The sequence below is a fragment of the Barbus barbus genome (genome assembly GCF_936440315.1).
Source record: "Barbus barbus genome assembly, chromosome: 50".
Classification (NCBI taxonomy): domain Eukaryota; kingdom Metazoa; phylum Chordata; class Actinopteri; order Cypriniformes; family Cyprinidae; genus Barbus; species Barbus barbus.
In genome coordinates, this window is record NC_136728.1 from 12,014,082 (window position 1) to 12,040,976 (window position 26,895).

General features: G+C 36.7%; 1 protein-coding gene across 1 annotated transcript in view; it reads left to right on the top strand.

Moving 5' to 3' along the window:
• LOC306868215 (POC1 centriolar protein homolog B) overlaps positions 1 to 16,378 on the top strand; it is a 34,413-nt gene extending 18,035 nt beyond the window's left edge. The window contains exons 11-12 of the mRNA XM_079414295.1: positions 14,350 to 14,565; positions 14,820 to 16,378. Coding sequence (XP_079270421.1) covers positions 14,350 to 14,565; positions 14,820 to 14,957 — 354 coding nt within the window. The 3' untranslated portion in view covers positions 14,958 to 16,378. The remainder of the gene's footprint in view (positions 1 to 14,349; positions 14,566 to 14,819) is intronic.
• Positions 16,379 to 26,895: the final 10,517 nt, after the last annotated feature.

Sequence of the window (26,895 nt, forward strand, 5' to 3'; positions counted from 1 at the left end):
TCATTTAAAAACATTATTTCAATTAAAAAATAAATTATTTTTATTTTATTTATTTTATTTTAAATTGTATAAAAAAACATTTGTTGTTAAAGATATTTTGAGATTTATTAAAGATCACATTTAACATTGATTAACTTATTACTGTTTAGAGATTAACTTTAAGGGTTTATTAGATGACAGCAAATAATTGATTAAATGAGTAAGTAATTTAAAAAGTGGGGAAATTCTTAAAAAAAAAAAAAAATTAACAACAAAAAAGTAGCATTCTTAAAGTAATTTATATTGGTTGTTAACAGATTCTGAATGTAATATTATTGTCTGAACATTCACATTTGACCAATAGCAATTGTTACCATTAGATTTTTAAGTCTGTATAATCCGAATTGGTCATTTAGTCTTTTTTTTATTATGAATAAATGTAATTTCCTTTGTTCATCTGCTTTATTTGAAACTAAGATGTGACTCTTTAGCTTTTAATGTAATATTAATGGAGTACAAAGGCCTTTTGAGTCCAAACGTTTTATCAGACTTCTCAAAATCTGTTGGGTTTGGACTAATAGGTTTTCAGAAGAATCAAATCATGGGAACTTACAAAGAAAAAGACCAATACAGGCGTGATTTTTCTGCGTTTAGCCTAATCGGCTTGAACTAGAATGAAAAGCGTTTACTGTCTGTTGTTCTCGCTCATGCTGCTTGAGCAACACCTTGCATCAGCTTACAGCCAGACAAATAACCTTTGTGGAAGTCTGAGCTATAGTGAGATGGCATGAGATCTTACTGGATGCTAGAGGCCCTCGATTGATCACAGAAAGCAATGTCTATAGGAGAATATCCTAGATTTTCCATTTATACTGGAATTTTAATATCATTATTTGACTCGTACATGGCAAACAACACCCACCAACACCACGCAACAAGTGGAAGAGTGCACCTGTAGTTTTACATTTTAAATTTAAATTGCAGAGGTCATACCTATTTAGAGTAACAGGAAGCTCTTCTCAGTAATCTACCGCCTCTGACACTGGCTCAAATGAGAGGAAGCGCAGGGGAGCCTTGATATTCTGCTTTATGTGGTTGATATTCTGCGGCCTTTTCACATGGTGACACTATTCCGAGACTCGTCGCCGCCGATATCATCTCATCAATGGCTCATTTCTCCAGCATCCACACACTGTGCCTCTGGAGACACATGCTGTATTAATTTCCAATGAGTTTAAATATTGCACGTATGCTTAGGTAATAGAGAAATACCCAAATAAGCTTAAAATTTTGGGATGTATAATATATCTGTAGGATATTATTATTGAAAAGTATTAGAGATTTATTTTGAATTTATTATTTTGACATTTATCATTATCTGTCTATATTGGGTATTTAATTGTTCATGCTCATTTCCTTTATTTTTACATTTCAATTTCCTTTGCCAGCATCTAACAGCAGTTAATCTCTTTAATTGATTTCTTTAATTAATGTTTAAAAATTTAATTATTCTTTAATAATTTATTAATGCTGTTAATGTCGTCTTTAACCAGTCACAAAATATTAAATATAATCTCAAATTGAATATCAAAATATTAAATGGTTAATGTTTTGCAATTTTAATGTAAAAAAAATTATAGTAATAATAGTTAATAGTTCTCAATTTAAAATGCTAAAGAATCTATTTAATTTAATTTAATATATCAGTTATCTGCCATAAAATAATTATCAGCTTCAGTGATGGCCAGAAATTTAATTTTGGTCCATCCATTGGGTAAAATAATCAATTTTAATATTGGTAAAAATCAGTATAGAACCAAATAAAAGTTTATTTATCCACTGTATTCTTCCCGTAAAAATGGACGTGGCCATTTGTAAATTTTGTGGTTCTTGCTTTTGGTCTCATTTGCTTCCATCGATTTTTAGCTGTACAAAACCACTCGGTTTGCTGCTTGATACTGCAAATTGGTGTGTATTACCATATTATTTTAGTGTATTATCTTAATTATGAACACAATGGTTTGTAATGCAAACAGATTTACCGTTTACTCCACGTTGTTATTCTTCACGTTATTTCCCTACAGTGGATAATGAACCATAAATCTTGCCCATAGGCTTAATTCCACATTTAGGAATAATAAGGTAGATAAGCAAAATTTCTTTTAAGATGGCGTCATTATCTTTGTTTGTTTTTTTTACATTTTTGCTTTTACTTTGATAGGACAGTTGAGTAACGACAGGAAGTGAAGTGGGAGAGTCAGTGGGGGGCGGGATCGGGAAAGGTCCACGAGCTGGGACTCTAACTCAGGACTCCCGTAGCGCAACGATGCTATATGTCAGCGCGCTGCCCACAAGCCTATTGGCGCCAATGGCTTCACCATCTTAAACTTGTTTGTTGGTGATTCTGAGATTGCTTCTTTGCAAAAGATTCACACAGTTCTATAACTTGGCTAAAATTACATATCTGAGAAGAAAGTGTCATTTAAAACTGATATGTTTGAATCAGAATTTTGTAACCGTGTTTCTAAGTGGGTAATAGGAGCAGGTTGAACCGTACTCCAGCTCCTGTTGCTCTCAGGCTGATTTGACGTGAAGGTTCTGTCTGTCCGGTTTAGGGAGTAATGGTGGAGTTGAGAGGCAGCATGCTGAGGCTGAGGCTCCCTGGCGGAGCTTGGTGAAGGGCAGAGGCTCAGCTGGACCCTGCACCACCTGCTGCTGTAGCTGTCAGTCAAACGGCTGAACTTTCACTCTGGCCGCTCTATTTGCTGCAGTGCTGAGAGCTTGTAAGTATGGATTAGTGAGAGACTTTATGCTCCACTTCAATTCAGAAAAATGATTCAAAATAAGGGAGACTTGTATGTTTTCTTTTTTTCTTTTTTGATCCACTGATTTGCAGATTAAATACAACAGTTGGTATTCATTACTAGCTCATAGTTAGGGCGTTTTATGTTCTGACCGGTTCTGCTTATTTGTTTTGTGTATTAAGCACTGTAATGCAGAAATGATTTTCTTCCATGCCAGCTGAGTGCGTCATTTGGCATGTGTTGCAGAGAGGGGTAAATATTTTAAAAAACTGCCTAATTCTTTGAAAGCTGATTTAAAATAGGTTAATGATACGAAAAGACGCAGAGCAGTCTCCTGCGAGGGACATAGCCCGCCTGCCAGTATTACACTCAGCAGGGAGCAGAAAAACAAGCAGGCGAGAAAGTGCAAGAACAGTTTTTATAGTCCATAGTAAATATGAAAATTACATATTTATCAAGAGAATTTGTTTTCCCTTTCTGAATATCATTCTTTTTTTATATTAATATTTTTTGAAGGAAATATATAATGAGGAATTATATTTTATACATAAAATTGTGTTTATGAATATTTTTATTACTTAATTTATTAATTTAATATAACATTTCTCAATGTAATTTTTTTTCTCTCGGAATGTAATAAATATTATATTATTCAAAATGTATATTTATTCCAGGTCATTTTAATACATATTTTTTTAATATTCATATTTTATATTTATAGTTTCTCATATAAATGCTTATATTTTACATTTATTTTAATATTTAATGATGAAATATTATTTAATTTTAAAATATAATTTAAAATAAATATATAATATCAAATATATAAATAAAAATGTTTATGTATAATTGTTTCAGTTTTATTTATTTACATATTATTTATCAAATAGTGGTAGATGGCAGGATGGTAAAGATATTTATTGGCCATAATTTGAACAACAGCTATAATATTCCTATGACAGAAAATAAAGATGAGGCTCAGGTCAGATCATTTACAGATTTAAAGCATACTTGGAGCTGCTCTCCATTATGTACTTGGATTGAGAGAATATCCGCAGCATTTCAAAGCAGGTCTTTTGACACCAGCAAATCTCCAGTAATTGCCACACCACTTTTCAATTATCGAGTGCACCTTAAACACCAGGGCTACCGCCACTCAGCTTCTGTTCCCTTCCCAACCTACTTCCCATTTTAGCGTTCAGCATTCTACTTCGCAGCAGTAGTTCTTGTGAGTTCACATCTGACAGCAATTGAGGTGTCACCAACTCATCTCATTTCAGCACCATCACATCTTGTCTTTGTGAACTGTGGTTCGTGCCTTACTAATCACAATGTTCTGTTGTAGCTAATATGCATTTGGATCAGTCTGGAGTCCACGGCTTTGGACCAGGCAATTTCCCACAATGTCCCATTCTTAAATGGAAAATCCACAGTATTCTGGCTCTGCCTTAGCTGCAGCTGTGCACAGCCGACGTTGAGCAAGAGAGTTAAAAATTAAAGCAGAAGTGGCTGATGGAGAGAGAGGAAGAAAGAGAAGAGGAGGCGGTGAGATCGGAAACAGAAGTGCTGACTGCACCTTAAAATAAGTGGAAGTTCAGTGAGGATGGTGACAGGGTGGGACAAAAGGACAAAAATAAAAAATATTATGAATTACACATGCATTTGTTACTTTTATTAGAATAATGATTCATTTGCATATTGTGCTATTAGCTGTGTTTTTAGACACCACGATAAAAATACTTCAAATTTGTTGCTTCAATATTGTTGTCATTTTTAATAATTAGTTAAAATATATTTAAAAAAATTAAATAAAATAGTTTAATCTGCGCCAATAGCCACGTGGGCAGCGCACTGTCATATAGCGCCGTTGTGCTACCGGCATCCCGAGTTCGAAGCCCGGGCTCAAGGTCCTTTCCCGATCCCGCCCCCCCTCTTTGTCTCCCACTTCACTTTCTATCATCTCTATACTGTCCTGTCATAATCAAGGCAAAAACAAAAAATAAATCCAAAAATAAATAAATTTAAAAAGTGTTTTTAATGCTTATTTTTTATTTTTATATAAGTTATTTTAAGTTACATTTAAATATGGTAGATTGGCTACATAGGAGCTACATAGAACATAGGAGCATATTTTGTCATAACCAGGCCATATTAAACAGTGTTGGCCATTTTCATCGTTTCATCGTAATATTTGACAATTAGCCTCTGGCTACTGACAACCTTAGTCCCACTCTCTTTTCACACATTTTATGAGATTTTTACATGACAGCGCCATTACCACCATTAGAGCTCCCACTTTCACTTATGTTTGCACAATGTGCCACATGTACAGCACACCGCCTTTTTGTCAAACATTTTTACAGCATGGTAGGACATCATGTTCTCATTTAACCTTGTGCAAGTGTTTTCTTATCTTTTTTCTCCCACGCATAAAACAGCGTTTGATTGTGAGGCCACAAAAAGCAGAAAAGAGGATGTGAACTCTCTCTCTCGGTGTGAACAGTTTGCCGATGAGGGTTGGATCCAACACGTCTCAATGAGGTGTCAGTTGGCTGCGTGATATCTCCTGCTGATAGCAAAGCTTTTACAGGCAGTGGGCTGTTGACCCTGGTGTTAATCATTGGCTGTAAGATCAGTAGGGTTGAGCATTAAAGCCAAGATAAGCATGGTGCTCATTGGACAGCTAGTGTTTTTTTAATTGTTTTAGTGCAGTTCTGAATTTCCAATACTGTTGGACTTTGGCTCTTTCTTTTTTTCGCCCCTTGCTTATGCAGTCTGGCAGATATGTGATATGGTTATATCAGCATGTGTTTGCTTATATAACCTATATTTTTGTCATTTTTATATTTTTATAACCTATACTAAATTCTCTGAGTATAGTCGTAAATGTTGGTGAATGACCTTATGTAAGGTCAAAACGTTATTGGCTGTGTAATATTGTTTGTTTTTTTTGCCACCATTTGGCCAGTTTTATTGATAATGAGAGAGGACAGGAAATGATGAGGAGGAAAACGGTATAACACAGGCGTTATTTTTTCACTGAGGTGATATGGCCCCTATATAATAAATTACAATAAATTATCAATTTTAAATTAAATTGATGTCAAATTTAAATTATGCTGTGTGTTTATTTTTTTTCTTCTATTGTATAATTGTTTTATTTGAGATTTTATGAGAAAAATCTCTCAAAACAATAAATGTATACTTTTTAAATCAGATATGTCATGTATAATTTCTATGTAATTGTGTCAGTTTTAAGTCATTAAAATAATTCACATTTTATATATCAATTTTAATTTTATTTTCTGATTGCATTTTATTTGAGATTGCTCTGCCTTGGTTATCATGACTTCCTTATTTCCAATTCCTCTAACTTCTAGGCAGATAGCAAAAGATAGACGTGGCGACAGTCCGTGCAACTCTTGTGGCATTTTTCCAAGTCTTCTTAAGCCATACAGTAGCTTTGAGTGAGACAGACTATAAATTGTTAAATTGTTGATAAAAAGTATAAATTGTTAATAACTTTTCTTCGAATCCAGATAACTGTAAACTTTTGCGAACAGATTTATTCAGTGAGTTGAATTCGAGATCTGAATCAGACTGTTTAGTGAACTAATCATTCGGACTCAAGCTCACCATACCTCTGTCTGTTTTCCCCATTCCTGCATGACCCACATCCACAGTGCTCTTAGCCAGCGGAAGGCAGTAATAATCAATTACCCACAGGGAGAACTGTGACATCAGTTACTCAAAGACAGCCAAATTTAATTTCCTGCCCTCCATCCGCTGCGTAATGCCATGTTAATGGTTTCCTGTTCTGAAACATTACGGTTGCCACAATGAGCATCAATTTGTATCTGCTACGAGCAGCACCAAAGTGAGCTGACCTGAGCCAAACACACACTTTGCTCTTCCATGGATTATATTTAGGCTGTAGAGTTTAAACTTTATGCTGCCTTTGTGGCTTTCTGCTTTTTCTTCTGCTTATTCTCTTTATTACGTTGATTATGTAGCATTATTGCAATGTTATGTTTTCTATGACAATTAGTATTTTCTGCCAGCTTTTTAGATCCCGAAACACCACTGTCCGATTCATGAAGTAATAAGTCTTTTAAGGTAGCAAAACATTAGTAAGTTTCATTCTGAATAATTAATCAATCGAAAATAAGGCTAATTGTAGCATTTAGCATGTAGACTATTAACTAGAGATGTTGGACTATTGTCTCTATCATAGTTACATGCTCACTTGACGTTGCTGTGATACGTGGTCACGGAAATTAATCATTTACATGTGTTTTTAAGCATTGTGTTTAAGCCGTTGAAACGCAATCTGCAGCGAAAGAGAACTAATTTTGCTATATGCGCGTGCTGTAAGAGAGACATGCACATGAAGACGGTGCTAATATTTTTTGAGTTATTTTTGCCGTTTTTTAGGCCTTGAACCGTTAAATACACACACTTGTGTCAAAATGCCTGTCTTTCCAAGTTATCTTCGAAAACACAGTACTTTTAGGTCTTTTGATATCATTGATATTTCGATATCAAAAAGTCCTCATTTAAAGCAAAAATAATTATTGGGATGTTGTTGTTGTTTAAATAAAATTACTCATAAGATTTTGGTCATATTGCCCACCCCTAGCTTGTACTGTTCCCAGCTACTTTGTGTAAAGGATCATTTATAGCTTAGCTAGCTTCATTTTCTGAGTTTGCCCAACACTGAGGCCGACTATGTGTCATGCAAAGTCTGTTTTTAAGATCTATATTTTTATCCACTCCTTTTTATCCAGTGGCATTTTACCCGAGGATAGTAAACGAATTTCTGTTTGTGTCTTTATGGCAAATTAAAATAGTGCATAAACTGCACCTTCAAGACTTAACCTTCAGTTTTCTCGCAGTGACTCATCTTTGCCTGCTCCGAGGGGCTAAATTTCCACCTACACATCCTCAGTTGACACCACCACCACCTACAACGCAGCCTGTATGTTTAACCTTGCCTGCATTTCAGGCAACAGGGCGCAAACAGTAACAAAGAAGGAGCCACATCCCAGACAAAACAAGCGTTTCGGGCGGCATGCAACAAACTTCGGTCGCTCTCGCAAGGTTATTTAATGCTGAATTTTTCCATCACGACTCTACCGAGCACCGTGAGTCACAGTCACAGGCTCTTGAGTGTAAAATGAATGGAGGTGTTTGAATGCTGTAGAACGTGCTAGATAGGGAAATGATGGATGTGGTTTCCAAGAACTCGCTTTACTGTACTTTTCATATTCTTTATTATGAAGATATTATCTTATGATAATAATAAAAGTGGTTATATATTTATATTTATATATATATATATATATATATATATATATATATATATATATATATATATATATATATATATATATATATATATATATATATATATATATATATATATATATATATATATATATATATATATATATATATATATATATATATATATATATAACCACTTTTATTATTATCAGTAATAATTATTTGTTTACCAATTTAAAGAGTGTTAAGAGAGTTTATTAGGTTATTGATGTTCTTTTGATGTTAACAACTGCCTTTCTTCACGTCAACGTCACCCAACCTTCTTGATGCCCAATCACCACAAGGACATGCCCTCCATTATATCTGATAAACTTGTATGTCCTATAGCGGTTATTTTCACTTTCCATACATTTTGGTTTTGTGATTCCTTCAACCTGATTTTGGAGCGCTTGGAAACATTTAGGTGTGTGCGCAAATGCGCCTGATGACTCATCCAGTCTGTGGGATCTGAAACTGTGCCTCCGATAGGAATTGGGTCAGAACGCAGCATTCGTTGTCCTTCTGACCGTTTTTGTAGAGGGATCCCCCTTTTCTTCAAACAAGGCCTTTAGATTTGAGTTCCACCAGTCGAATTCATGCTTTCAATTCTAATTGAATGAATTACAAAGAATCCCCTAATGATATTACATCATTCTGTCTGATTGTTTTTAAATCCATTGTTTTTATTCGAGATTGATGAAGCAGGTTCGTCAGTGCAGCCTGGTTTGCATAAGCGAGTTATATCATATCCTGTGGACTTGACATTTAGAGGTTTCAGGTCACTGGCAGTATCTACACTCATTGTGAACGCAGAGCGGATGAGAGGGTACTGACAGAGATCTGCAGGTTTTATTGCAGTGTTTGGTTGTGTGTTGTTCTCAATGAGGGCGTACACTTCAGTCACCATCGAAATGTGACATAACCACTTAGTCACAGAGCTGGTTATAAAATGCTGCAGTTTTGTGGTATCTCTGAAAACGGATATTTATCTACCCTGAAGCCAACGTGTGGGCGAGTGAAGAGTGGTTTGATACGAGAACAGACGGAGAGGGAAAAAGGAAGCGTCTGCTTCCCCTACCATAGCGTGCGGGAGCCATCTCTGATATTCCAGTCTTTCAGTACGGCTTTGTGTTTTCTATCTTTTCATCTGGAAGACTAACCAAACAGCTCTGCTTTTGAAGCCCAGGGTCAGGGTTTGCGTGTACACGCGTGTGTGTGTTCATCTCGGAAGTGTGTGTTCCTCATTTAAGGACAAAGACCCGTTTCAAAGCCCATTTCCTGAGCACCGATGCACACCAAAGCAAAAGCGAGTCCTCTTTGGGCTTCACCCGTCACCTGGCCTCCTGTGTGAAGCTCATGGTGCTGCAGACAGCTGTGGTCTCGGTCCCCTGACAGGATGTGGCCTACATTCAGAAGTGACAAGTGTTGGTTTCACTTTTCCACATGTCCAGCCAGCATGAGGGGTCAAATACACCGTATCATAAAGAAGTGTCAGAGTTGGCTTGCAAAAATAGCCGGCATCGTAATAATTGAAATAGGACATGTGCAAATATGATAACATGACATAGCGGTGCAGTGATTTTAAACTATGATGGACTATCCAGACTGTAATGCAAAAGACTTATCATTCACTGGCTTAAGTGTGTGCGTGCACGCGTGTGTGTGTGTGTGTGTGTGTGTGAATGTATTTGTGTATATATACACTGTAAAAAGTGATGTTGACTTAACTTTAAAAAAAAATTGAGGAAACCTGTTGCCTTAAAATTAAGCAAATTATAATAATAAAAAAAAGTTAAGTGAACTTGACATTGACAATTTTTTATTAATTGTAAATAATTTGTATTGAGCATTAAGAGAGTGTTTTAGGTTTAAAAAATAATTAAATTTAAAATAATACAGTCTTTTAATATCTTTAATATTATCCTCTTTTAAAATAAGACTTTATTAATTATCTGCTAAATCAGCATAGGAAAAAATATTAACTTGACTGAAAAACAGCATTTTAGGCAATGGTTTTGAATATGAAATATGATTGCCTTTCTTAAAAAAGTTGCTTCAGAGTCTAAGTTGAATCTTAAATATTTAACAGTCTTATTGAGGCACATTTCAGGTTCTGTTTCGGATTCACAGATTATCTCACAAATTGTGCTAGTGAAATGGTGAAATAAGTGGGTTTAGCTCTCATTTCCTTCCCAACTTAGTGCAGGAAGCGGACATGTGCACGCTAATATGAAACTTAATCCGTCCCGCGACTGGAGCCAGATACTAGCTTAAACCCCATTAGCCAGCCTTTAGCAGATACTTAACACGGCAGAAACCAGCCTCTGTTAAAGAGTACTAAAAATGACTTGGGGGTATGAAAAGGCTAGCAGGTCAAAGAGCCAGTGCCTCCTTTGATATCAATAAACATTTCCTTGTATAAGACGGCTCACTTTAATGATATTACATGGCATTCTGTGACAAGGAAAATCTTCTGTCACAAGACTAGATCAGTCAGTGGTTTAGTGGCAGTAAGAGGAGGCCTATGGTTTTTAAAAATAAAAACGAACCATTTTTGGACTTTCAGTGCCTATCCTTGAGGACAAGCTTGTGTTACATCAAATGAAAGACGATTTGACATTTCTCTCACCGGCACGGACACATCGTTCTAATATTAGCGCTAATGAGGAGCCAATATTGTTGTGAGGAGACCGTTGAGAAGGTGTCTTCCCATTTCTTAATGAGTATCCGACCAGACACGAATTCAGCGGCTGCTCTGATCTTGTCAAGTATCCAGTCATTATGCTCCATTTCCCAGGTGTTCAATGAAGAACAGTGATATTTCAAAGAGTTGTTGGGGGGTTTTGGTGTTGTTGAGGGAGCTCATAAATATTCCCAATGGCCCAGTGAAGTACCTGCTTAGCGGCCAGCAAGCCTGTTGACATAAATTATATCAGCGCTGGCATAAAGACCCTCAGTTTTGGCCTCGGAGCTGAATGAATATGTACGAAATGTAATGACCCACCTGTGCCCACTTCAAATTTCAGACTGCAACACTGTTTTTGACTGAACACAACAGTTGTTAATAAAGGTGCACGCTCTCTTCACATATCGCTTGCACTGCCACCAAGGGAACAGAATGAGTGTAACTCTTTGCGAGCAACCACAGGTACGCTGTTGTCATGGCAACTGGTGAAGCAATCTGGGAGAGGTCACTCATTCACCCTGCAACACAGACTAGTTTCTTTCCCAACCAGAGCTCATTGAGTAAGAAACATTTGGCCAAATCTTACCTTTCTGCTTTGATATAGCAGCGTTATGTGCGCTTATGACAAAACAAAGCTCTAACATTAGGGCTGTTAAAGTTTACCTCTGATTTTACCTAGAAAGCCCTAAAAAAATCATATAAGTAATATTCTTATGCAATAAACCAATGTGGTCTGTCTCCATACTATACTACTACTACTTGAGTCTTTTGAACGGGTCACAAACATACTAGATGCACTTCCATTACAGATTTGCGCAAAACTTTAGCAATATTTCATAAATGTCGATAAAAAAACTATTGCGAAATGGCGACTGGTATAAACACAAGCAGTGACTAGAGTGGTCGTCGTGTTGGAGCCGTAATGCACTGCAGACGTGTGCAGTGTAAATAAGGAGTTACGACATATGCTGTTAAATAAGCATTAATGGAAAAGAAAGCCCCTTATACTCAAGAGCGGCCATGTATTAGGTGTTTCTTGGAGGTGATAGTACATTAAAGAATGATCATGTGACTTTCACGTACGCCAAGTGAGTTAGTTAGGGAAGTCGTGGCCTAATGGTTAGAGAGTCAGACTCGTAATCCAAAGGTTGCGAGTTTGAGTCTCAGGCCGGCAGGAATTGTAGGTGGGCGGAGTGAATGTACAGCGCTCTCTCCACCCTCAATACCACGACTGAGGTGCCCTTGAGCAAGGCACCGAACCCCCAACTGCTCCCCGGGCGCCGCAGCATAAATGGCTGCCCACTGCTCCGCGTGTGTGTTCACTGCTGTGTGTGTGCACTTTGGATGGGTTAAATGCAGAGCACGAATTCCGAGTATGGGTCACCATACTTGGCCGTATGTCACGTCACTGTCACTTTCACTATTTAGTTGTAAATAAAAGACGGTTTCCATTGCAGTTTTACGATTTCAATTTGCGCAATTTGAAAGGAACTGGAAAAGCAGCTGCTGACATTTTTGCGAAATATTCTTTTTTCGAATTGCCTGAAAACAACCTCATGCGATCTTATAAACTTTTTTGCTGTATATTGGAGTTTATACAAAATTGACGTGTTTCCATTTGGCGTATTTTCAATTTTCAATTTCAGTTTGCACAATTTGAAGGGCAATGGAAACACAACTACTGACTTGTTGTTCATATGACAGTTTGTAGTTAAAGATGTACATTAGTAGTTTTGCCAGGAACATTTTATTTAAAATAATACAACTGTTTTAATTTAATTTAATTTAATTTAATTTAATTGTTTTTGTTTTTACTTTTACTTTTTACTTTTGATGAAGTAATTATTTATAAAAAATATTAGAAAAAGGCTTAATATACCGTTAAGGCTAGTTATTAGATTGCATTTTTGTCATCTAAAAGTGTCTTAAATTTATTTGAAATTTTAATTATCTCATTATTTGCCAATGAAAGTGCATTATTTTCCAAGTCAGCGTTAAGTGAAAAATCGCCCTATTTTCTAAACACATGTTATTGTGAACAATTTATCCATACAATGAAATCGAAGTATTTTTTCTTTAAATAATAAAATAATTGTTGGAATCGGCATGTAATTAAAATGCACCCTATCTTTGTAATTGCATGATCTTTTTGTGAAAAATTAATCCATGCATGTTTTATTTTTAAAAAATGACCTCGAAATTTTCAATCAAAATATCATAACTCAATATTCTGGTGAAAACAGTAAGATTCTTTCTTCACATTCATCTGCCTTTATTTTTGAGTGCAACGGCCTCATCTCACAACACAATCAACTACCAGTGGCATCCAGACCCCACCTATGCTTTTTCTTTATGATAATCCACTGCACTCAGATGAACATCAGTATACAGAACAAAAGATTTGTCACTACTTCCATTTTATCATAACTTTACTGGAACTATTAAGTGGGATCGATCGTACGAGTCTTAGCCAGAACTTTTATGTTCCCATCCGTAGTTAGTCCCAAAGATGTGAGATTTCCTGGTTTGAACCTTAACATCATAAAAACACGTAGATTCTCACCTTCCAGTGATTTTTACAAATGACATGCCACTGCTACTAGCACAGACAATATTTTCCAAGTGCTGTTTTCCACAATGTTAAAGAATACACGGAAGAAGATACAAGATTTGGAGCATAGCGTGAGCTAGGTCTAAGCATGAAGCGTGTAAATGAGGCTAGCAGATGTTGCCCAGATGTGGCTGGTGGGTGCCGGAGGACCCCAGAACGGTCCCTTCCACACACTGACAGCTTTGTTCACCTCCTCCCCTCCCTTCCTAGGCCGTGATGCTGTCTCTCAGCCCTGCGCTTTGAAGTCAGGATGCTGCACAGGAAGTAAGGGGCTGCAATCGATTTTCTTCCTGCATTAGGGCAGGAATGTATGACCCTCCCCTCCTCCTCATCATTTTGTGTCTCTGTTCTGGAGCTGGTCAGGATTTTGGTTGTATGCATGATCGGGTCAGAGGCCCATGTACTAATTCCATGTTTCCATGAAATGTAATTCAATCTCAGGACACCTAAAGCGCACTGCCCATGAGGCTATCGCCGCCAACAATACACTGAAATATTGACAAGTGAAAATATTCAGCTGATACTGCAAAAAAAAAAAAAAAAAAAATTCAAGTTTTGGAGGGCCGAAGTCATTGACCAAAGTTAAAGGTAAAACTTTGGTAAAATTGAGGTTTTTGTGTTTCTGTAAAAAAATAAATAAATCATTTTTGTGCATTACTAAATACAATGAAAGTAAATGGAGACCAATGTTTTTGAGCTCCAAAAACCACAAAAAGTACGCTAAAAGTAGTCGTTAAAAGTCTTGTGAAGCCAAAAAAAAGCTTTGAGCGAGGATCAGGCCAAAAATGTTACCTATTTTTAGGTGTTGATTGTTAAAAGAGCACCTGGTACATTCTGCTAAACATCTCTTTTTGTGTTCCACAGAAGAGAGAACGTCATACAGATTTGGACTATCATGAGTAAATCATAACCAGTCTTTTAATTTTGGTTCTCTCTTTCCTTAGGATGTAAGTAGCCATGACAGTGCAACAAGCGGCAGAGATCGGCCCATCTCAGGTCCAGGTCGAACTCGTATGCGACACCGAGAAGAGGAGGATGAAGGCCAAGAAGAAAGGTTTGCTGGTGGCATGACAGCATCTAGAGAGGAGCACTCAGGTATCCCATCAAGCCTTACTAGCACTCTGGAGAACATTGTGCAACAGTTGGACATCCTGACCCAGGTGAACCACTTTAAGTCATCTTAGTCCTGTTTTTCTAGGTCTACAGAGAAAATCAGATTAGATGTAGTTTGTTTTTCTGTCATTTCATTCTGGAATTTCAAGTCAGGGTGAAAGATTTCCATGCAGATTTCACAAATTAACTGCATTGATAGTGATTTCTGTGTGAGCTGTGCTTTGCTACACTATTGACAATAAACAAAGGACTTTTTTTGGCCATGAAATATGAACTTTAACTGTTGGTTCTCTTCTCTCAGACCGTTGCTGTCCTCGAGGAGCGTCTTACACTGACCGAAGACAAACTGAGGACATGCTTGGACAACCAGGTCCTGCTTCTGCAACAGACACAGCAAGTGGAAGTATCAGACGAGGAAGCCGAGGGACCATCTATGTGAAGGATACCCAACCCCGGTGGTCCTCACTTCAGTGGTAACTTCCTCTGGCCTGCAGGAGGGGACACGCCAAATCCCTTTTTTTTTCATTTTAGCTTAAAGACATCCAGCTGTGTCATTCCGAATGAGAACATTGGACTTAACAATGCAAAAAAAAAAAAAAGGACACAAGATGAAAAGACACAAAGCAGGATGAGGGAGGGGCTGGAGGGGATTTGAGGGATCATACAGCATTCTCACCCAAAAAAAAGTCTTGGTAAGAGGACAGCTGCAGCTAAGACAACATCCCAGTCATGTTTTGACAGCAGCAAGCAAGACATATCAGGAAAGAGACAACAGAACAGACAAACATGCATAGATTTTTACAGTATCCAGATTGGGTTGTGTCTGCTGCATCACATGTATTATGTAAATATAGACCACTATGAATGAATTACAGTCTCTGGTGTGATCAAGTCCCAGGCAGCATGAATGGTTTGTTCATGTGCATGTAAGGCCGAGTAAGTGTCCTCAGAGACACTTGCAGCCTTGTTTACTCTTTCTCAATCAGCCGCAGCCTTGTGGCTTTCCTCTGGGTGGAGGTCAGACGGAAGCAGGGAGCCAATCGACAGAAGGGCCCAGCGGTTCTTGTTTGCTTTTTTGCATACCACATCTTTCTGTGTGTGGCAGCTCTGCTAAACTCTTCCAGACAGTCTTACATAAAAACAATGTATCCAAACGGCGGTGAAAAAAAATAATTTAGACCAGTTTCCCAAAGGAAAAAAAAGATGTGGCTGACACGCTTTATAAAGTATAACGTTGAGGTTTAGTGATGTCCATTACAGTAGACAGATGATTAAAAGCCATTGTTAGCCTTTAAGATTGTGATGTTAAAAACCACTCTGGTTGATTACATATATGCTTTTTAATTTTCACAATATGTTTCAAATTATATATAAAGAATTTGTCATAAACACAACAAAAAAATTCCAGCATGTGACTGTTGTTGTTGATACAAATTACAACCATACTTCTCTAACCACTTCCTGTGTAGCACAGAGTCTGGTACAGAGAGCAGGTGTGCTTGTGACATCTCTGTGCATAACACAAGCCCCTTGTCTCTGGTGGGGCACCAAAAAAGGGCTAGAGCAACCAACTCAGGAATGAAGAACAAAGAGAAGATAATAGAAACTTATGCATGTGTGCCTGTGTAAAAGCAGTTGTGTGAGGTTGCCTGCTTGTGTTTATGGATTTGTGCACATGCAGGTTCGTGCAAGACCCACATATGGTAAAGTGGTTGCTTGCTTTCGAGGCAAGGGAAGGTAAACATTATCTTTAGCTCCCCCACAGACATCAGAGGACTAGTTCTTCCTCCTGTTAGCCAGGCCTGGTTGGCATTGAATCAGAGCACTTTGAGGAAATTCCCTCTGACCTTTTGTTCAAGGAAAAGAAAAAAAAGATAAAAATGGAGTAATGGAAAAGAGCTCGATCGTATGGTTTCCGCAATGCCACCTGCACAAAAGAAGCTTGCTCCATTTTTTTATTTAGGGGAACGTCAGTTGAGAGGCTTTCCCTTTCAACAAATCTAGATAGGAGCGGAAAGTTTAAAGATAGGTATACACCTGTTGTGGGTCGGAGACCTTACTGAAGTGGAAGTTTCCGAACTGGTGAGAGAAACCCTGGTTTGAGCAATGCTGGGTTAGAGAAAACATTAAAACTCTTGGAAATCTGCTTGGCCAATCGAATTCAGGGACCAGCATTATCTGCTGTTTTAAAGCATTTTGGTCTTTAAGGCTGATTCACTCATTTTATTATAGTTATAAATCTCTCATGCTCTTATCATGAAATCTGTCTTGCGTCACAACCTTTAAAACACTCGTTCCGATTCTAATCTGTGTTTTTAAAGCACCGTCACACCTGGTTTTATTTTTTGTTTTTTTTAAAGGGGGGTGTTTTCCAAAGCCAGATGGCTTCACCCCCTTCTTGATTATTTTTGGCTAGAACCTAAACTAGTTCCAACCTCTTGAGATATTGATATTGAGATTTGAAATGGTTATTGTATTCTAAAATGACTTAAAACAAAACTTCAAAACAACAGACAGAAACAAAAATCAAAAGAATCTATCTGTCTGTCTGTCTGTGTAAGTAATAATACTTAAGATCTAAATCAATATTAGAGTGTTGTACCTTAATCTGATTTTATAATTATATTTCTAATAATTATCTTTGAATAATTAAAAACCTGTGGAGAAATTCTATGCATGATAAAAAATGAACACATTCATAGCGCTCGCTGTTATGAATAACTGGGTATTTGCACTATTTTTATCACAGCTGATGGAATCTTGTAGGCGTTTGCAAAAGAGTTGAGTCTGAAAATTTGCAATGGAAATTAGGACAAAATAATGAATGAAAAACAATGGCTTGGGTTAACACACACTGTTAAAGTGTCAAAATCTCCTTAAAAAGAGAGGTATTTTAAAAGGTGTGATGGGCTAATTAGCCCCCACCCAGCTACTTTCCTCCTTTGCTTTTTCAAAAAGTCTTTCCTGCTAATCGAAAACCCCCTGTGCTCTCATCTCAAACTGTTTTTTTAAGCCCAATGCCTTTTGAAGTCACACATTTGCACGGCCTGTAGCAAATCCTTTGACCCCAAGTGTGTTTTAGTTTTCTTTGATTAAATCGCACAAGGAACCTGATGGGTTTTCTGAAGAGAGATGTCAAGTTCAAAGGACACAGGTGTGTTGATTACAACAGCTGCACTTAATAAAATCTCAGGAACATAAAAAGAGAAGTGTTTTTATTTCACACCAAATAGGTTTTGTTGTTGTTGTGTTTTACATTTAAGTGGTTAGTAAAGATGTTTTACACATTATTTCTGTCTTTTAGCTTTTTAAAAGATGTTTTGTCTCAATAGGTCTTTTTATTCACCCAGAAATGCCATGTGGGAGGAAGTCATTGGTGTTGGTGAGTTTTTATGCCATTTGTTGTGAATTTCCAAATATTGTTTCTCATAAAAAAGGAGTCAAACATTGATTCTGTCTCTACAATTTCCTCTCACATCTCAAACTACACTATATTCTTTGTTATGCTTACATTTCACAAAGTCTAGAAAAGGGCCCTTTTCCTGTAAAGTCTCACGAGCTTCCGGTTTTCATAGATATCTGTTTTTTTCTTTCTCGTGTCCATTCAGCTGGAGGAGGAAATGTGGGAACAGGCTGTCCTTGCTGCTGATAAGGACGTACGGAACTTCCCACCTTCCACAAATGGGACCGGTCCTTAAACTGGAAAGAGGTGCTGCCAGGGGTCATTGCAAAAGCAACAACATCCGTCCTGTCTCCCCACAACCTGTTTGAGAAATCTGACCTCGTCAAAGCGTATTTTCTTTGTACTGTAGAAGCGAAAAAAAAAGGAACAGAACTTCCTGTGGGAAAAATATATATATATTTTTTTTAATTGTAGACCTATACATGTGATCTCATTAGCAATCGTAAGCATAGACACTAAAACGCACATTATTGACATATTGACAGTATTTAAAACCGAAGCATTTTAGATTCATAGAATATTATATTTATGGAAATAATAAGCTGATTTTATTGTTTATTAATATGTGACTTCTGGTATACTATACTATCCACCGTTTTCTTGCCGTAAAAATGTGCGCAGCCATTTGTCAATTCTATGGGTCTAGCTTCCGGTCTCATCCACATCCAGCTATTTGTAGCTATACAAAACAGTTCATTTTGCTGCTTGATATTGAAAATCGGTGTGTCTTATCATATCATTTGAATGTATTATCTTATGTAATTATTAAAATGTAGTTTCATTTTATTTAAAATGAATCTGTCAAATAAACTGAACACTGAGTGTGGCTACAGAGACACACCACACATTTGTGCCATTACGTGTGTGTGTGTGTGTGTGTTCTTGTGTGCTTGTGTTCTGTTCTAGTGTCCATGTGCCTGCTCAGTCATGTGCCACTCGAGCATCCAGACTCCATCTCCATATCTCAATCCTGATGGCTTTTCCTTAAGCAAGACTTTCAGCCTATTCCCTTGATGCCTCCTCACAGAGAGCTAGCAGGTGGAGACATCTGTGTAATCTTCCTTCTCTACACCCGCTCTTGTTTTTTGAGTTTGAGTCTAGCCGGGTGGAGTGGGTCTGAATGAACCAGTGTTTGTCAATTCATCCTGGAGGAGTGTATGTGACGGTGAGACTCATTGTCCTCTGTGGCTCAGCCTTCCATCTGGCCTGATTGGATTGGCTGCTTGACAGAGTTTCACTTTAGCTTGAGAAAGTTAGGTTAAGTTAGGTTTCTGCTCTGAGCTCCCTGAGCCTTTCATGCTTTGAAGAGCAGTCTGCTGCAAGCATCAACACCCATTTTGGGGTTTTATTAACTTTTTAATGTTTCTGTGAGTGAATTCCATGAATATAGAAATTATATTTTGAATAATAAAATAATATTTTTAGGATTATTAAGAATTTGTGACATTGCCAGCAAATCTAAATAGTTATTGTTGTAATACAGTAACAAACAAATATATGTATGTATTTTTATGTTTGTTTGCATGTGTATAGATAGATTTACATAACATTTAAAATATAGATACATTGTTTAATTTAAAATTATTAAAATACAATGTACTTTAGAATTATATTTAATATATTTTTCTCTCATTTTCATATGTACTCATTTTTCATATATACTCAAAATAATGTCATAATAAAGAAAATTCTCAAAAAATAAGCTTTATTTTCTTTGTGAAATATAATTAATAAAATTTTAATCAATTTTATTATCAATTTAATTGGAATAATATTTACGTTATAATATTTGTAACGTATATTATAAATATGATTTAAATGATAAAGATATATTTTCTAAATTAATTCATAATTTAAGTAAATGAATATAACTATCAATAAAAAATACATTTAAATATAATTTAAAATAAACTAATTTATTATTATTATTTAAATATAATTGATTTTTCTTTTTATTTTTGGGGTGAAATATGACTATTTCTTGACAGTCTTTGTGAAACTCACTCCTCTAGTATATTAAAATTATATAATGTTTAGTCACATTTTCATTTAGTTTGTGTGACATAAATTTAATAAATTTTATTTAATCAATTTTAATATAAAAATGTTATACTGTTATAATATTTCGTAATATATATTATAAAAGTAAAGTAAATGATAAAGATATTATATTTAATTGATTTCATAATGAATAAATATACATAAATTCATAAGTAAATATATAAGTAATTAAGTAAATATATAAGCAAATGCATTTAAATATAATTTTAAATTAAACTCATTTTAGTATTATTATTTAAATATAATTTCTTTTGTTTTTGGAGTGAATATGACGTTAATATTTTTTGACAAACTTTGTGAAACTCCCTCTATTAGTATATTAAAATTATATAATTTTTTAGTCACAACACTAATCCTTGTTAGGTGTAGCTGAAATCTTCATAATTTGTTTTCGTTCTCTCCCAATTGGTCACATTCCTTCAAATGAATCAGACTCTTCTTTCATAAATTGCTCTGCAATTGTCTTAACCTACCGCATGTTATTAGATGCGGCATAATACTTCAAGTAGCATTATGCAACGACTGTGTGTCTCGGTTACCTCATTTTGTATGACACGTAGTAGGATAATACATGCTTAGACCATTTATGTCATGTCTTCTTCCTGTCTGTAAGCCTTTATGTAAGCGAATGGTCACCATCCATCCCACACTGATGTGCAGGTGTGTTATGGGAAGGCCCTGCTAAACCTAAAAAGTGCCAACAAAGCAGTGCCCTAGAGAACAGAGCGCTTTGTGTCTCCTTGTCTGTAATCCTCTCCAGGTGCTCCCTGCCATTCTCAACTCTTCTAATCACTCGGCTTGTCTCCGGCTGAGGGGGGTGGTACCTGCCAAATGCTGTTTTTGTTTTTTTGTTTTAGATTAGCTGCTTCCCTAAGTCCTGACCCTCGGCCAGATGTCCCAAACCCATCTGTCACTGAATGGAGGCTGAGAGGATAGAGAGGAGGACAAGAAAAGAGGATGAGCTAGTGAAAAGCTAGGAAGTAATTGCATCTGGTGTAAACCCTCTCAGCGCTAGTCATAGTGTTTTGTTGCTGTAGCAAGGGGCTACATGCTAATGTCCTGCTGTTCGCCATGTTATGATTTGGTTCATTGAAAAAGTAAAACCAAATGGTTGCGTTAATGTAGCAGTAATTGTTAGCAGTGATTTGTAGGGAAAAGGGACATTGCTAAGTCCATAACTCTTCTTGTTACGGACTTAGCAATTAGCATCAACTTGCTTTCTATGGGTTGTTCTTGTATACTTTTCAAGCACGTTTTTGTGTATAATTTGAACAGAAGTGCTGAGTGTTGAGAGTAACTTTGTTTAGCTACATAGCAAGCTAAGCAAAGTTTAGCTACATTAGCGACTAGCAGCTTGGTTACATTTCTTAGTAGTTCAGTAGCTAGTTCAGTGTGAATATTTATCAACCATATTGTTTTTGTGTCTGGGTCTTATTAAATATTAAATTATATTGTATGAGATAGATATTTCCCCTTACTTAGCTTTTGTAGCACTGTTGTTGACAGCACATATGGAATAAACTCACTTGAAAAATCAAAAGTGGGAGACTCTCCTTTTAATCTGGTTTTTATGTAAGAGAAACAATTGGGATATCAAAGATATCTCGTTAGTGATTTTTGTGCTTTCTATAAGCTTTCTAGTTTGTGCTTTCACTAGCATTTGTCTGCAGTGATCTGTTGTGGAAGTGGCTGTCACATTTTGTCAGGTGAGCTTGTGTTTGTGCCAAAGGTAGTTTTGTGTTAAGCAGGTTAAGAAGCATTTCCTAATCTCTTAAAATGCTGTTGCGCACGAGACCATCCTGGCAGCCTGCCTGGATGATGGGATGACAGTGTTTCGTACGCAAACCTTCATCCAACAAGCTGGCAAGAGTGCGTCACGCTGAGGTGGGCAGCATGCTCTTTGTCTCAGGCCTGTCTCGCCACCGTCATCTCAAGTTTTTTTTTATTTTATTTTTTTATGTCTGTTCATATGGTTGAGCTCTTTAAAATAGCTTTTGTGGTTGATTTATCATGTGTGGTGCTGGTGCATCATGCTAGCTGAGCTACTGTTAAATATGCTAAGTTAAATCACCACTGCATCTAAAATTGTTTCTTGCTCAAGTAGCCTAACTCATTATTGAAATAATCTAATTGTTGAACAAGAGCTACATGAACAAATTGGGACTGCTTGTGTAAGTTTTGTTAGCATTAACATAACATTGCTGAAGCCAGGCAAGGGTTTTGGAAGTTAGCATAGTGGTACGTATATTATGCCACATATTGCTGTGCAAATCCTAGCATGCTAACAAGTCTTAAGTGTTGTAAACAAAAAACAATAATAATAATAAACTTATATTTGACATGCTAATATGTGCCAATGCTAGCTAAGCTATTAAACTCGAGATTCATTCAGTTGAGATGGTTTAAAATTACTAAACTCTTGGGTTGATGTTGAGGATGTTATGTTAATTTTGTTATGTAGTGTTATATTTGGCATGTTAATATGTGCTATTGCTAACTAGTAGTTAACTGCAAGAGATTCAGCCTAGTTTCCAATTCTTTAACTTTATTGGGTTAATGCTGAGAATGTTACGCTTAGTGTGCTATGTTGTCATTTTGGGAGTTAGCATTATGCTAGTTAGCCTATATTATGTTGTATATTGCTGTGTAATTGTTAGCATGGTAACAAGTCTCAAGTCTCCTCATTCTTGTGCTTCCCACCTACAATTGACATTATATGTGGTTAAAAAAAGTTACTTTAAGCATGTTAATACATGCTACACATAGTTAAGCTAGTAGTTAACCGCAAGAGATTGTCAGCCTAAATGCCTAAACATGATTGGGTTCATGCTGAGAGTGTTATGCTTAATGTTTTATCTTGTCATTTTGGGAGTTAGCATTATGCTAGTCACCCTATATTATGCTGTATATTGGTGTGCTAATGAAACACACACTCATGGCAATAAGTTACTATTTTACGACTACTTTCTAATTCTCATTTGTATGTTTTCTTTTACAATCTGTTTATGGCCCACTGACGATTAAATTAAGGCGGGGTGGACCTTTATGCTTACATTTGTTTTTCTATACATCATAGTGTTTTTGTACATTGGGTTTATTTAGTGTCATGTTTCTACTACACAAATGGTATTTGAGTTTCATCTAATGTTAAAGAAATGCATTTCCAATGTGTGGATCCACTTTTTTTTTTTGGATCATGTATTAGAAGCAAAGAATGTGTGAGTTGCGTTTCCTGCTAGATTTGCTGAAGTGAAAATACAAAGACAACCTGCAATATCTCACCCTTTTTCCTTTCGCACACTTTTGCAGGTTGTGAAAATGAGAAGGTGGAAATGATTCAGTTGCATCTGCTCTTTTCCTCATGTTAAACGTACATTCGCCAGACCATGACAGCTTTAATACACTCGCATGCTGACAGTGATTTTGACGAGCGGCACGGACATCCGCAGCTGATTGGGGCTCACCCGACCTCAGCCTCTGTAATTATCGCAGCTTCTGTTTTCCCTCAAGTGCGCTGACTGTCTGCTAGCATCCAGAAGCTCTCGAGTGAGCACTGTACTCCTACACATTTCAAAATAAAGCTTGTTTATTGGCATCTATGGTTCCATGAGGAACCTTTAACATCTTTGCAAACTTTCCATTGCACAAAGGGTTCTTTATAGTGGAAAAAGGTTCCTAAAATTGTTCTTTTAAGAACTGTTTACTGACAGGTTATTTAGGGAACCAAAAATGCTGCTTCTACTACAGCATCACTGCGAAAACCACCCTTTGGAACCATTTTTTTGTGTATAACATCGATGCCATAGAAAAGTGATACTCAAATCTGGCTCTCGAGATCCACTTTCCTGCTGATTTTAGCTCCAACCCTGATCAAACTCACCTACCTGTGATTTTCTAATGATCCTGAAGACATTGATTAGCATCCTCAAATGTCTTTGATTAGGTGTAGAGCTAAAATCTGCAGGAAAGTGGATCTCGTAAGTCAGATTTGAGGATCCCTTACCTAGAAGAACCATTGGATTCCACAAAGAACCTTTTTAGAGTGAAAAAAAAACAACAACAAACATACAGATTCCATACATAAAAAGGTTCTTCATGGACCCAATAAAGAACCTTTATTTTTAATTATGGTTCTCTTACGGCAAATGTCCAAATAATTACCAATTTAAACTCAACTTAGAAGTGAATAATACAGTTTGGGATGGGACAGCCAAGTGTAAACTCAACTGAAAGATTCAACACTCTTGTATTTAGGTTGAGGGCTTGTTTAGTCTGGCCATTAAATATGGGCAGACCAGCGTGCCAGACCGAGAACGCAAGGAGTGCCACCCTCTCCGTTTGCATTAACCCTTAATGTGCTTTTCTACTTTCTAAACCAAATGGGACTGCAGCCCCTTAATATTTTCTGATCATTTGTCTCAATTGCCCGTGAGAAAGTTCAAGTGGCACTTGAGTAATTGTTTCAGGCCGTCTTGATCTGGCTAAATGAAATATCTGATTTTCTCCAAAGAGGGGAAACAATGTTCCCATTGAGACGACGAAACTGCCCATAACCTTGTGGGTGGTCCTGGAGCAAAGTACCTCAGATATTATTATGTAGCAGGACTGCTTTTTGGATCCTCACACCTTCGTATAGCGTGACCTTTGTGAGAGACTCCCCTCAAAGAGGGATAAAAGAGATGCTGTGAATATGCTAGTGGGGTGGCGTACCACTCGAGCTCCCAGCCTATCGACCGTCTCCAGCGGCTCTATCCAGAATAACTCTGGTGTCTTGCTTGAGGAACTGTTTAAACTTTTCGAGGGCTGACGCAACGCTTTGGGTCTGACTTACCTGGCTAAAAATGGGCATGTGCTGGACGAACACTCAGCCTTGGTGGGTGGTCTGGCCTTGTGAGCCGCTTTCCGAGCTTTTAAGTCTTTGTGAAGCAAGGCTGAATTTGAATCCTGCCACTTTTGTGTAATTCTCGTCACAGATGTGAGAGAACCCTCATTGAGACCCGAGATTCATTTTGACACGGTTTCAACAAATTAAACAGCAAGAGTTCAGATTTATAACATCCATCTTACATGAACTAAGTACAAATACCTCCCGAAATACCATATAAAATTTGCACTTTATTATTTATAGTATTATATACAATTTTATTGTACTTATTACATTATTATTTATAAAGAACCTTATAAAGAACTTTTTTGTTACCTAGCTTGACAAAGGTTTTGAGGTGAAATGACCCTGAGTAAAAATGTTTCATATATGACATATAATATTAAATAAAGTAATATTTTACACAAATTTTCAATTTATTATAAAATATTTTTTTAAAGATTTAATTTTTTTAAAAACACTTCAATTGAGTTGTTTCAAGAAATGAAAATGTAGTGCAGCTGAAATATGCAAATAAAAAATGCAACACACATGTAATTTTTTTCCGAAATATATATCTGTAAATAAAAAAGTTTGCATATTGAAATATTATTTCTTATATGTCACAAACAATGGGGTCTATAATATGTGAACTTTCCATATATCTCAATGGCAGTTGCTTGGGTGGTGCAAGTCTTGGTCCGTGCCATATTTTTAATAGTACTAGATTTTTATACAAAAAAAATTGCAGTCATTATAGCGTATGGCATTCGTGCAAGAGAACAAAGCGCCGAGGTGCAAATATACTGGAAGTTAAAGGACAGAATAAACACATTCCACTATTACTCTGCCATTTGCCTTTCCATTACATCTCAGCACAGACCAGTGGGTCGCTGCTGGGACTTGCAAGAGGATATAAAGTGTTCCCCTCTCAGCCAGCACTGTAATTACACGCCATCAGCTCCTCAGTTGCCATACAAACACATAATAACCTTCATCCTGCTCTCCTTCAATTACCCTCCCCTCTCTCCGCTATTACCCAGGATACCCCGGGGCCTCCTGTCTGCCTCTGTTTACAAATTCCTGTCATATTTCAGGATCTGCAGGACCTCTGTTAAAGGGGTTGAGGAAAACAGCTGGGTCTGGAATGACGCCTTGCAGAAGGGTCTTTCTCAACAGCTCTCGGCCGCTCCGATTCATTCATCAAGAATGTGTTGAAATAAGAACATTCTCTCTGGCTGTGGAGGGAGGGATGACTGGAGAGAATGTGTTTATGGGTGTTTCTTCAACTTTAGGAACTTTTACTTCCCAGGGGTTGATTTTTATGAAAACTAGCAGTTTTCAACTTTTTTTTTTTTTTTTTTTTTATATCAAGGTCGCATTAAAACTTGCTCAATGCTTTTATTGATTATTTGCTACTCTCTAAAACATACTGGGTTAAAAACAACCCAGCGCTGGGTGAAACAAACCCTCAAAAGGTGAAAATGTATTAATAAGCAATTTAAAAAATGTTTATTATTCAATTATTATTTATTCAACTCATTAATAAATGTTCATGTTTTGAACATATTAATAAAAGTTCATTTAAAGCAAGAAATGTATAGTTGAGTTAAATCTCAATCAATCAAACAACCAGTGCCTTTAATTGAAGAAACACTGCAATTTTCTAAAAGTGATATTTCAGAGTTCATGAGCTCGAAGGGTGTTAAGTGACAAATGTGGAAACACTGGTGAAAATGAACCATCACAGTGGGCTTTTGTGTTCCAAGGTGGTCCGACAACATGCCCTGCAGGGTGATAATGGATTTATAGATGAATATAATCCTGATCGATAATGTATCATGGACATCTTTACATTCCTATGACTGAATCTCCATATGTATGCATGAAATCACATGAATAATGTACTGGAACTTAATGGCTTGTTGTTGACTTCAAAACATTGGTTCTCAGTTTCATCTGAACAACTTCTCATCAGCACTTCCTGAT